General features: G+C 47.2%; 1 protein-coding gene across 1 annotated transcript; it reads right to left on the reverse strand.

Annotated features, from left to right (window-relative positions):
• Positions 1-7160: 7160 nt before the first annotated feature.
• Positions 7161-10886, reverse strand: LOC129457275 (E3 ubiquitin-protein ligase NHLRC1). Its single transcript, XM_055230388.1, has 3 exons — positions 10472-10886; positions 9123-9334; positions 7161-7904 (listed from the first exon to the last, which is right to left on the reverse strand). Exons 1-3 carry the CDS (start codon positions 10884-10886, stop codon positions 7161-7163), a joined length of 1371 nt encoding a protein of 456 aa, XP_055086363.1.
• Between the last annotated feature and the right edge of the window lie 2046 nt (positions 10887-12932).

Consider the following 12932-nt stretch of genomic DNA (forward strand, 5'->3'; position numbering starts at 1 on the left):
GTCAATGACTCGGGCGGGCGGTGGGGGATCGGCCGGAGGGCACAGGTCGCTGGTCCGGACTGGTTTAACCTGGGAGACGTGAAAGGTCGGATGAATCCGGAGAGACGGGGGTAACTGGAGGCGCACCGCCGATGGATTTATGATCCTCATGATCTTAAACGGTCCCAGGAATCGGGGGGACAGCTTACGGGAGTCCGTCTTCAGCGGGACCGTCTTGGCGGAGAGCCAAACCATCTGGCCAGGTTGGTATACGGGCGCCGGGACACGGTGGCGATCGGCCGTCGCCTTAGTGCGCGCTCCAGCCCGAAGAAGGGCCGCCCTGGCCTTCTTCCAGATCCGGCGACAGCGCTGGAGATGGCGCTGAACAGACGGGACGGCGAGGTCCCTCTCCTCCGTGGGAAAGAGAGGGGGTTGATATCCCAGCGATGCCTCGAAGGGGGACATACCAGTGGCGGAACTCACGAGGGAGTTGTGAGCGTACTCTATCCAGGGTAGGTGAGTACTCCAGGTCGCGGGGTTGGCGGAGGCTGTGCACCGTAGGGCCGACTCCAGGTCTTGGTTGGCCCGCTCCGTCTGCCCATTAGATTGTGGATGGAACCCGGACGTGAGGCTAACCGTGGCCCCCAAACCGTCGCAGAAAGACCGCCATACCTGAGAGGTGAATTGGGTCCCTCTGTCGGACACGATGTCCACCGGGATGCCGTGGAGTCGGAAGACATGACTGGTCAGCTGGTCGGCAGTTTCTTTGGCTGTGGGGAGCTTAGGCAGGGCAACGAAATGGGCGGCCTTGGAGAAGCGGTCCACAATGGTGAGAACCACCGTGTTCCCCTGGGAAGGGGGAAGGCCCGTCACGAAGTCCAAGGCGATGTGGGACCAAGGGCGACGAGGAACTGGGAGAGGATGCAAGAGACCAGAAGGGGGTGAGTGGGAGGCCTTGGCCCGAGCACATACCTGGCAGGCGGCGACATAAGCCCGGGTGTCTGTGTCCATCGTGGGCCACCAGAAGCGTCTCCTGAGGAGGGAGAGAGAGCGACCGGCACCAGGATGGCAGGCGAAACGGGAGGCATGGACCCACTGGAGCACCTGAGACCGGACAGAATCGGGAACAAACAGTTTACCTGGAGGGCCGTTACCTGGGTCGGGGTCGTTGGTCTGGGCCTCTCGGACGGTGTCCTCGATATCCCAATGGACCGCGGCCACCACACACGAGGAGGGAATAATTGTTTCTGCGGTGACCGGGCTATCCTCCAGGGCGAACTGGCGGGAGAGGGCATCGGGTTTGACGTTCCGAGATCCGGGGCGGTAGGTGAGGAGAAAGTTGAAGCGGCTGAAGAAGAGGGACCAACGAGCTTGACGGGGATTGAGGCGCCTGGCGGACTGGATGTACTCCAAGTTTTTATGGTCGGTCCAGACGATGAATGGTTGCTCCGCCCCTTCGAGCCAGTGGCGCCACTCCTCCAAGGCCAGCTTTACGGCAAGGAGCTCCCGATCCCCCACGTCATAATTGACCTCGGCCGAGGACAATCGCCGGGAAAAGAAGGCGCAGGGACAGAGGCGGTTGTGGGGGTCGAACCTCTGCGAAAGCACGGCCCCCACTCCCGAGTCGGAGGCGTCGACCTCCACGATGAATTGCCGTGAAGGGTCGGGCTGGTGCAGGATGGGAGCGGAGGTAAATAGTCTCTTAAGCTTCTCGAAGGCTGTCTGCGCCTCAGGAGACCAGGCAAACGGCAAAGCAGGAGAGGTGAGTTTAGTTAAGGGCGAGATAACCCTACTAAAATCCCGGATGAAACGTCTATAAAAATTGGCAAAGCCGATAAATCTCTGGAGCTGTCTCCGGCTGGTAGGAACGGGCCACTCAGTGACAGCCTGGATCTTTTCAGGGTCAGCTCTTACTTGGCCCCGCCCCACAATGAAGCCCAAAAAGCTGACCTCCTCTGCGTGAAACTCGCATTTCTCAGCTTTCACGAACAGTTTATTCTCGAGGAGGCGCTGGAGAACCTGGCGAACGTGCTGATGATGCTCCTGGGGGGACCGCGAGAAAATCAAGATGTCATCCAAGTAAACAAAGACGAATCGGTTAAGGAAATCACGGAGCACATCGTTGATGAGGGCTTGGAATACGGCAGGGGCGTTGGTGAGACCGAAGGGCATAACCAAGTATTCGAAATGTCCCAGGGGTGTCTTGAAGGCCGTCTTCCATTCGTCTCCCTCCCTGATGCGCACCAGGTGGTACGCATTCCGCAAATCCAACTTTGAGAAGATGGTCGCACCGTGGAGGGGCGTAAATGCCGAGTCCAGTAAGGGAAGCGGGTATTTATTCTTTACAGTTATATTGTTCAGACCCCGGTAATCAATGCAAGGCCGCAGGGATTTGTCCTTCTTAGCCACAAAGAAGAACCCCGCTCCCACGGGTGAAGTGGACGGGCGGATGATTCCGGCAGCCAGGGACCCACGGATATAGTCCTCCATTGACTCGCGTTCAGGTTTAGACAGGTTATATAGCCTGCTAGATGGTAGTGGGGCACCCGGCAGGAGGTCAATGGCGCAGTCATATGGACGGTGGGGCGGTAAAGAGAGGGCCTTGCTCTTGCTAAAAACCTCCCCCAGGTCGTGATATTCAGCAGGCACCGAGGACAGATTGGGGGTGTCTGGGGACGGATCAGCGACAGGAACGGACCTCCCGGCCGGAGGGAGGGCGGACCGAAGGCACTTGGCGTGGCAATCGGGACTCCAGCCCGAAACTCCGCCCCTGGCCCAATCGAAAACAGGGTTGTGGGCGCGTAGCCAGGGGTAACCAAGGACCAGAGGAGAAGCGGAGGAGGACAGGACATGAAACTGACGGTTCTCTTGGTGGTTGCCGGACAGAATCACGGTGACAGGTTCTGTGATGTGAGTGATGTGCCCCAGAAAACGTCCATTGAGCCCCTGGGCATTTAAGGGGCGTTCGAGGGGCTCCAGGTAGACCCCGAGCTGCTCCGCGACTTGGGCATCAATAAAGTCCCTCTCAGCCCCGGAGTCGATAAGGGCGGAAACGCATAAGGTCTCTGTGCGAACGCACAGGGTGGCGCTGAGCCGCAGTCTATTAGAAGAGTCCAGGATGTGTTGCTCGCCCACCAGTACTCCCAGTGCTACTGGTGGGCCCCCCCTTTTGGCCGAACTGGGCAAGTGACCACATAATGTCCGCGCTCACCGCAGTAGAGGCAAGCCCCGGCCAGACGACGCCTCCGTTGACGCTCCTCGGCCGACACAAGGGTCCTGTCGAGTTGCATGGGCTCATCCGGCGGGGGCGGGGCAGCGCGTGGCTCCGGCGGGACCGGTGACCGGCGTCTCTCTCGGCGACGAGCCCGTAGGCGGTTGTCTATACGGTGAGTGAGGGAGATGAGGGTCCGCAGGTCGGGGGGTTCGTCCCGGGAAACCAATTCATCTTTCAAAGTCTCGTTCAGGCCCCGCACAAACACAGCCCGCAGCGCGCTGTCCGTCCAGTCCAGCTCCGCCGCATGTGTCCAGAATTCAATGGAATAATCCGCTACCGTCCTGGAGCCCTGGCTGAGAGTCAATAACCGGGAGGCAGCATTGTCCTGGTAGTGCGGGTGGTCAAACACCAGCTTAAACGTGGACACAAATTCATTAAAATCCAGGCTATCCACAGACGTCTTCATTAGGCGCGCCTCTGCCCACTGGAGAGCTCTGCCCCGGAGTAATCCACATATATATCGGATCTTGGTGGCCCCCGAGCTGAAACGAGAAGGGCATTGCTGGAACATGAACTCGCACTGGAACAGGAATCCGCGACAGAGGTGAGGTTGTCCAGCATACGGCTCCGGATCCGTGCCTCTCGGCTCCGGGAGGCGTGGCGGCGCTCCGGCTGCAGCAGGCGGGGTGACGAGGAGCGCGGCCACCTGGTGGTTAAGCTGTGCCACCTGCTGGGACAATGTCTGATTTAGCTCCAATAGAGTCCGAATGGATTGTTCATGCTGACCCAGCACCGCCTCGGGGTGAGAGTGCGTGAGGCGGCGCGTCTGGTCCGGATCTGAGCCTGCTTGGTCCATAGGGGCCAGACCGTTCTGTCGTAACGGTGCGGATAGGACCAAAGGATGCAGACCAGAGCAGTTTTAACAGTGTTTATTTACAGCGGTGAAAATGCAGTCTTTAAACAGGTCACAAGAGCAGGTACAGGAACCGGGGAGCGGGAGACGGGTCAGGCGGGTGCGGTGCAGGTAGAGGCGGGCAGGACAGGACCAGGACGGGGATAGAAGCAGGTGCGGTACCAGGGCAGGCGGATCAGACGAAGACCAGAGCGGGGAGCGGGTGACAAACCAGAGACCAGGACCGGACAGGAGACGAGACGAGCAGGAGACGAGACGAGCAGGAGACGAGACGAGCAGGAGACAAGACGAGCTGGAAGCGATACCGGGACTGGAACGTGGCGGCAGGAGCTGGGCGAGTAGAGGCAGGAATCTGGAGGGTGCATAAATCCAAATGAGCATTTGCCGGAAAGTACCATATAACAAAGCTTAGCAAGAAACATTCACGTTTTACACGCGGACGGTCTGGCACCGAGTGTAGACTGCCAAGCCTTCTTGTACTCAGCAGCAGGTGGTGGTGATTAGGCTGATGCACCCCAGGTGTGCACGGGAGGAGTCAGGCACTCCACCCAGCTCCAGACACACAGGTAGGGGAGGGGGAGAGAGCACGGGAGGACAGGGAAAACTGACATCATGACACCTGGCCACTAGAGTGAGATTGTGGTCAGATAGACCTGTTAACATATTGAAAGATTTGACAATCCTTTCTGGCCGATTGGAGAATATTAGGTCAATATGTGTGCTAGAAGAGTTAGTTATTCTTGTGGGGCCACAGACTATTTGTGTTAGATCAAATTTGTTAGTAATCTGTTTCAGTTTTTTCTTGTGGATTTATCTCCCCAGTTTATAGTAAAATCTCCCATTATTAAGACTTCCTTTTCGAGATTATCATTTTTTCAAGGTTGTCATAAAACGGGAGTGTTTGAAACACGCTCTTGACAACAACAGCATGCACGTGCGCACTGACGTCAGCACGCGCGCGTCTTTGCATCATCTATAACCAGGAGAGGATGAAACACTCAATTTTCATCCTCTGACATGGTACATTATCCTGCTGGAAGTAGCCATCAGAGGATGGGTACATGGGGGTCATGAAAGGATGGACATGGTCAGAAACAATGTTCAGGTAGCCTGTGGCATTTAAACGATGCCCAATTGGCACTAAGGGACCTAAAGTGTGTCAAGAAAACATCCCCCACACCATCACACCACCACCACCAGCCTGCACAGTGGTAACAAGGCATGATGGATCCATGTTCTCATTCTGTTTACGCCAAATTCTGACTCTACCATTTGAATGTCTCAACAGAAATCGAGTCTCATCAGACCAGGCAACATTTTTCCAGTCTTCAACTGTCCAATTTTGGTGAGCTCATGCAAATTGTAGCCTCTTTTTCCTATTTGTAGTGGAGATGAGTGGTACCCGGTGGGGTCTTCTGCTGTGGTAGCCCATCCGCCTCAAGGTCGTGTGTGTTGTGGCTTCACAAATACTTATCAGCTTGAATCACTCGGCCCATTCTCCTCTGACCTCTAGCATCAACAAGGCATTTTCGCCCACAGGACTGCCGCATACTGGATGTTTTTCCCTTTTCACACCATTCTTTGTAAACCCTAGAAATGGTTGTGCGTGAAAATCCCAGTAAGTGAGCAGATTGTGAAATACTCAGACCGGCCCGTCTGGCACCAACAACCATGCCACACTCAAAATTGCTTAAATCGCCTTTCTTTCCCATTCTGACATTCAGTTTGGAGTTCAGGAGATTGTCTTGGCCAGGACCACACCCCTAAATGCATTGAAGCAACTGCCATGTGATTGGTTGATTAGATAATTGCATTAAGGAGAAATTGAACAGGTGTTCCTAAAAATCCTTTAGGTGAGTGTATAGTTAGACCACATGTGAACATGTGGTCTTGCGCATGCAGCTTCAAAGGAGGCGACTGCAACGGCACAGTAGCTGGACCTGGTGCAGATGTTATTTTTTTAAGGTATATCAATAGGCTTTAATTTGCTATATAATATATAAATGTAACATAACCTGTCATCAGCTTTGGCAAGTGGCTGGAGTAGCTGAGTTTTAACATTAGTAAAACTTTCCAACTTGGGGAAAATGTTATCTTTTTAATAAGTTGAAAAGACAAATTTATATTAGTTTTTATTTCTTCACAGCAATACACAGTTCTTTTTACATTGTGTGAAACCACTTGTTATATACACTAAACATACAGATTATAGAGAAACAACGCACTCCTATAACGGGTGAAGCTGGACTGTCCAGCGCCCATAAAAATGTGTTGAGCAAAGTATGAGGCTAGTGATGCACAGGTTTTCTGACTGAAAGAGTGTCTTCAATTTTGGGTCCCAACTCTACTTGTGATTAATCAAATGCATAAATTGCAAGTTTTACTTCCTGGTTGGACACAGGCAGCGGATATGACAAACGTAGAGGTAAACTATACCTTATCTAGCAACCATAATGTTGACGAGGGCCAAAAATTTCACACCAAAAAAAAACTATTAACCATTTATTTTATTAAATAGTTATGAGGTTTAAAGTGCCAGAAATTGACTCAACATTTTGATAGAATCCTCTGTGTTGATAGCATAGGTAGGTATTCCATTTTTGAACACACCGTTACTTTCTGTAGTTTTGTCATTTTCTTCTCAGGTGAACTTGACTGATGTAAAACTATGATAAATATTTACCAGGTACTATCCCAGCAAAACAAGTCATAATTGAAAAAAAAAAAAAAAAAAAAACTAAACATGAAAACCTGTCATGTGCAGTTTAACCCTAAATATGTCACTATTGTAATACATAAATATGAAAAAATATCCACATAAAACAAAAACTGGCAACAAGTTCAACGTTTTCTCTGTGAGCATAAATAAATAAAAGTTTTTTGTTTGTTTTTTTCACAATAGCTTCAAAAAGTGGTGCCATTATTTAACCCCGAAGGCATGACTGTTGAAAGAAATTTTAGCCATACACCATGCATTATTCTGTCAAATTTGTGAAGATCATTTTTAAACAATGTATTCCACCCACTAACTAGAACATTGTGTCATAAACTGTTTCAATCTTGATTATTCTTGTACCGAAATATCTTCACACAGTGGTGCATGCTGTCAGAAACAGCCAGATGCCCTTCCGGTAGTATGGTTAAACCTCTAGGACTGCTTAGCCCTTCTGTTATAATGGGTTGTCCCACTCCTCTGCTCGGATACAACACAATCCTATGTCCCTGATCTGCCCAGTCTGCTACTAGCACATTTCCATCTCTATCTATGCTAATTCCCCATGGAGAAAGCAGCACTGGACCCATACCTGCACATACGCCCAAAATCCGTATTGTATTCCAATCTGGTGCTAAAATTTTGACACATGGTACTCTTCCTGTTTCACTCCCTCTTTCCGAAACCGCAACTAATCCTGAAATCAAACAAGCTGCTACTAAATATGGCCTGTGAAAACCTGTCACTACTGTTCTCTCAATACGACATGCAGTTTTTGGTTCGAGTTTTAACGCTACAAGAGTCCCTTTACGAATGTCCGCAACCAGAAATTCATCTGATCGTGTGACGGTAACCCCGCGAGGAGCTTCTAAATCGTCTTTGCTTGAGTTTTGGTTGACGCCGCCGTAGGTTTGGAGCATACGTCCATGGCGATTGTATACAAGTAGGGCGCGTTCGGCTGCACAGCTCAGAGCGATGAGCCCTTTGGAGTTCACAGCGATGTCAAAGTAGTTTCTGCATTTACGAGAGGCTGAGGGAGAAGAGGAGCCGATCTGCTGAAGGACGTTGCCGCGGGAGTCTGTCACCTGGATACAAAAAAGAACACAGAAACGAGTCGACATATTGATCTACCCGACTTAAGTGTGATGTCACTTCCATCCTATGATTGAAAACAATGAAAGTGTTTACAATTCTCTATTTTTTTAGCAACAACACATCTTACTTAAAAAGAGATTGCAGTCGTTTAAGCATGGATCTATGGTTATAACTGTGATGGAAAGTGTATGAAGGAGATTGAGGTAAGAGGCTAGGCTAAGATAACGTTAGCGGTTATGAGCAGTTTGTGAGATATAGGCCTACATACTGGTAATACTAAATTATGATAGATAATTGCTACATTATATATTTGATAAAAACTGTGGTTAAACATACACCTTTGAAAGGTAACTGTGTCTTGTTTGATGAATTAAAACAAAAACAAAGCTAGAAAACAGCTGTGAGGTTTCTGATCCAGAAGTGACTTCATCACTTAACAGCTCTACAAGATGAGTTAGTAGCAGATTTGTTGATGGTTTATGGTTAATATTTCTGTAATTACTGGACCTATCCACGTAAAACCAAAACTGATGCAAAGTTCTTTGTCAACACAAATAAGCAAGTAATTATTTTATTTTTATTTTTTCAATGTAGCTTCAGAAAGGGATGTAGTGATTGTTGTCAGTTGAAAAGACTGTAGGCTAAAATTAATATGTTAAGTTTGTGAAGTCAAAGTTGTAAAGCTCAACAAATAATGATTAGTTGTCTTTCTTATTCTTCGTTCACACCGAGGTGTCAGGGGCGTCGAGTTTACATAATGGTACATATGGTGGACATGCATCTAGGCTGCCTGGCTTTTTTGTGGCACATTTTCAAGCGCCAGAGCGATGTGAATCTTGTGTCAACATTTTGAGTGTTCGGACACTGTTTGGACGCTCTGTTCATGCATGAATAAATAAATGCAATAAATGAACCATACTGTGGAACATACCAGGCAAACTTAACTTTACATAATTAATCACGGCTGCATGCTTTAGTCTAAAAGCTTCCATCTTTAAATTTATTTAGAGTTTTTGTTGCCAGTAGATGGCTGATGTGAAACTTGTTCCCTCTCTTCCCTCACTTGTGCTTTCTGGTCTTCTTCTAGCAGACCAACTGGCACACAATCAGACTCCAGTAATAGCATCTAGTGGTGAAGTGTGAGAATACAACAGGGTTGGCCAGTAAATAATAAATAGCAGGTTCCTCTCTGCTGTCATAGCTCTTACCTGAATGCGTGAGTTTCCACAGTCCACGATAAACAGCTGCCCTTGTGGAGTGGCATGGATTCCACTAGGTAATGTCATATCGGACCTCCCAGATCCCTGCTTCCCAAACTGCCTCACCAAATGTATTCCAACCTCTTCAAATCTCCCAAAACTCATTCTCAATTCATCTTCCTCCATTTCTCTTAGGGCGGGTTGACCTTTCTCTTTTCTACCTCCTCCATTGGAAGAACCATCAATTACAGACATGGACAAGGACCTTGAAACTAGCGGTTGTGGACTTGGGGTTTTCCTTTGCTGTGAACCTAATGAACTTCTTTGTCCAAATTCTGCCAATCTTCTTGTTGCATTCAGACCAACAGTAGCACTTCCAGACATTGAACTATAATCTCTACATCCCACCTTCCAGGCATATTCTTGCTCATCCAGTTTGCCATTTGGTCGTGTTTTTCGTGACAGATCCACTGCTGATTTTGACAAGCGATGATTATAGTTTAAAAGTGACTTGCTATGCTCACTAGCCGAACTTACTATGAAAGTGTAGTTTGAATCTAAACTATCCGTTGGGGAAAGCGCTCTACCGGAATCACAAAGGGTCGCCAATGAGTGGTCATCTGAAGATTGACTAAGACATGAATGTGGTCTACCGCGCGATGTTAAATCTAAGCAACTTTGGCTAATAAGCGGCTCCCTTGGGCTAATTCTTGGTGATGCTAATGAGCTATTGTATTTCAAAAGCCTGCTATCTGGACTTAGCTTTCCGCTGTTGCTATCTTGGCTATCAAAACTGCGGCTTTGCGTTAGCTTGGTGTGCTCCGGTGACAGTGAAGATTTTCTTTGATTTCTTGCGGAATAATGAGCGCTATTTGAACGACACAGCTCTGGTTTAGCATTAGCATTTGCATCAAGGTTCTGGAGAAGTGTCGGGACAGCAAGGAAGACGTCATCCCTAGATTCATGCTCTTCATCCTGGGTAGACTCCAATTCAGACTGCTCATACTTCCATAATTTTGTAGGTTTTGATTGGGTTTCCGTGGTAATGCTTATCTTTTTGGCTACTCTTCCTGAATTTGAGGACCATCCGTGTCCCTTTACCTCTTCAGTTGTTGCTTGATGCACAAAATTTTCATTATTTTGAATTTCTTGTGAATGTATTGCACACATTTGTCCTTTTGGCCCACAACCGCCAACATGCAAGCACAAGTTTTGCTCTTGAACACTAATATCTCCGAAACTGACTGCATTGGGTAGCGAGCTTGGTTTGAAATTGACCTTTTTGATGGAAACTGATATCTCCCATGGTTGTAGAAACTCAGAAACCTCTTTTAGCAATATATGTTGATTCATGCTACTTTGTCCACCATCCTGAATCTGCTGCTGGAGTTTCGCTAACTTGCGTAGCCGCTCTTCTAGCAAACTTTGGCTAACTCGTATTGCGGCTAAATTTTCGCGCTGTACTTGTTCGAGATGACGTTGGGTGTCTCTGTGGTCTTGCTCTACTCTCTCCACTAGTCGGCGCTCTTCCCTACGCACTCCCAGTATTGCCCGATCAACTCCACGTTTCACAGAGTCGATTTCGGCCTTGTAGCGGTCTTGTTGACGACGTAATTCGGTTTCCGCTTGGGCCAGGTCGCAGCGTGCTTGGGTAACCCAGCAGGGTGGAGGTGAGCTGGGGAAGAGGTTCTGGGAGGAGCCCCTGGTCTGTGGAGGGTCTGGTGAGGTGGGGCTCAGAGGTGGGACTGGAGAAGAGCTTATACTTCCAAACATGACGATAGAAATGTGATGCAATTAGTATTAGAAATCTGTTGAGAAAGAGAAACAATATATATTATGTTCTTTACATTATATAATTGGCAATTAAAATCACCCCAAAGTATTTTGAGTAGCCTAAGGAGGTGGGACTGAGAATGAGGGACTGACCTTTCTAGAAAATTATTTAATTATGAGCGTAAATACGATAATAAATAACCAAAAACTCTAACTCACATCTAATTCAGAATTAAACCAAAACTAATCCAAGGACTAAACATTACTAAACCAGGTCTAAACCAGGATTAAACCAGGTCTAATCCAGCCCAGGGCAGATTTATGTCTAACCTAGGACCGGACCATACTAGGTTTAAAATAGGACTAAACCAGAACAAACCCAGAACTAAACCAATCGGAAACCAGTTTTTACGCAGAAGTAATCCAGTTTGAAAGGGACTAAAACAGAACTAACCCAGGTCTAACCCAGGATTAAACCAGGATTAACCCAGATTTAACCCAGGTTTAACCCAGGATTAAACCAGGTCTAACATAGAAATAAACCAGATCTAACAGGACTAAACCAGAACTAACATAGGACTAAACAAGGTCTAACAAGAGTAAACCAGAACTAACCCAAGTCTAACCCAGGACAAAACCAGAACTAAACCAGGTCTAATGCAGGACTAAACTAGATCAAACATAGGACTAAACCAGATCTAAACCAGGACTAAACCAATCGGAAACCAGTTCTTATCCAGTTCGAAAGGGAATAAAACAGAACTAACCCAGGTCTAACTCAGGACAAAACCAGTTCTAACCCAGGTCCAACCTAGGACTAATTCAAGTCAAATATAGGACAGTATATTAGGTCTAACCCAGGACTATACCAGGAATAAATCAAATCTAACTCAGGATCCAAATCACCTCTGATAGCTACTATAAAAAAAAAAATCTTTATGATCTACTGGCAACATGTAGAACATGCAACATGTACTCATCCTCCTTCAACAATAAACATGGCACTTTTAAATGTCCGCTCTCTGCTGAACAAAGCTTTTATTGTCAATGACTTAATTTTAGACCACAAACTTGACTGTCTCTTTTTAACGGAAACTTGGTTGGGTGGAGATGGACCGGTTGTTCTCAATGAGGCCTCCCCCTCTGATTTTAACTATGCTTTTTCAATTAGGGGTAGTAAAAGGGGAGGTGGCACTGCTTCTATATGTTCAAGTACTCTGGCCACCAAACCTATTTTATTTAATAATTTTAAGAGTTTCGAATACCACGCAGTTGTTTTTAATAACCCACAAATTTTAGCAGTAACAATTTACAGACCACCAAAAAAGTGCAGTATTTTTATCAATGAATTTTCGGATTTTTTATCAATTCTACATAATTCTTACAATATGATTATTTTAACCGGTGATTTTAATTTACATGTAGATATTTTAGACCCTGTTGCAAGGGAATTTTTAAATGTTCTTAATTACATGGATTTTACCCAGCATGTGACACAGCCAACTCACAACAGAGGACACACTCTGGACTTGGTCATCACTCATGGCCTGTCTGCGAGTGTGTCCTCTGTTGTTGACCTGGCTGTGTCAGATCATTTTTGTGTGTTTTTTAATATCACTGGTTTTATTCAGCGGGAGACCTCTGTGAGAACTGTGAGGAAGCGTCATCTTACCCCTGAAGTGGCTGCTAATTTTATTCATATTTTAGAGAACACTCCTCCAATTGTTTTACCTGCCTCCTGTGATTTTATTGTTGATGATTTTAACAGCAAACTTCAATCCACTTTAGATACAGTTGCTCCTCTTAAATTAAGCAAGGCCCCCCCCAAACCTGCAGCACCATGGAAAACTGAATCAATAAAACAACTTAAACGAAACTGCAGAAGGGCAGAAAGAAAATGGAGGAAAAACAAAATCACAATTAACTTTCAAATGTACACCCAACATCTAAAAACATATAATAACGCCATCAGAAACAATAGAAACTCATATTTCTCCAAACTAATCACAAACAATAAAAACAACCCCAAAATTCTTTTCTCCACTA

This window comes from Periophthalmus magnuspinnatus, chromosome 21, assembly GCF_009829125.3.
Source record: "Periophthalmus magnuspinnatus isolate fPerMag1 chromosome 21, fPerMag1.2.pri, whole genome shotgun sequence".
NCBI lineage: Eukaryota > Metazoa > Chordata > Actinopteri > Gobiiformes > Gobiidae > Periophthalmus > Periophthalmus magnuspinnatus.

Bases quoted from the DNA above. Each gene is read 5' to 3' on its own strand.
- LOC129457275 (XM_055230388.1), bottom strand. From the start codon at position 10,886: ATGTTTGGAAGTATAAGCTCTTCTCCAGTCCCACCTCTGAGCCCCACC. The intron at 9,335-10,471 runs GTAGCATGAATC...CCAATGGAGGAG, and splicing joins GATTCAGGATGGTGGACAAA to GTAGAAAAGAGAAAGGTCAA. The intron at 7,905-9,122 runs GTAAGAGCTATG...TTTTGTATCCAG, and splicing joins GTGGAAACTCACGCATTCAG to GTGACAGACTCCCGCGGCAA.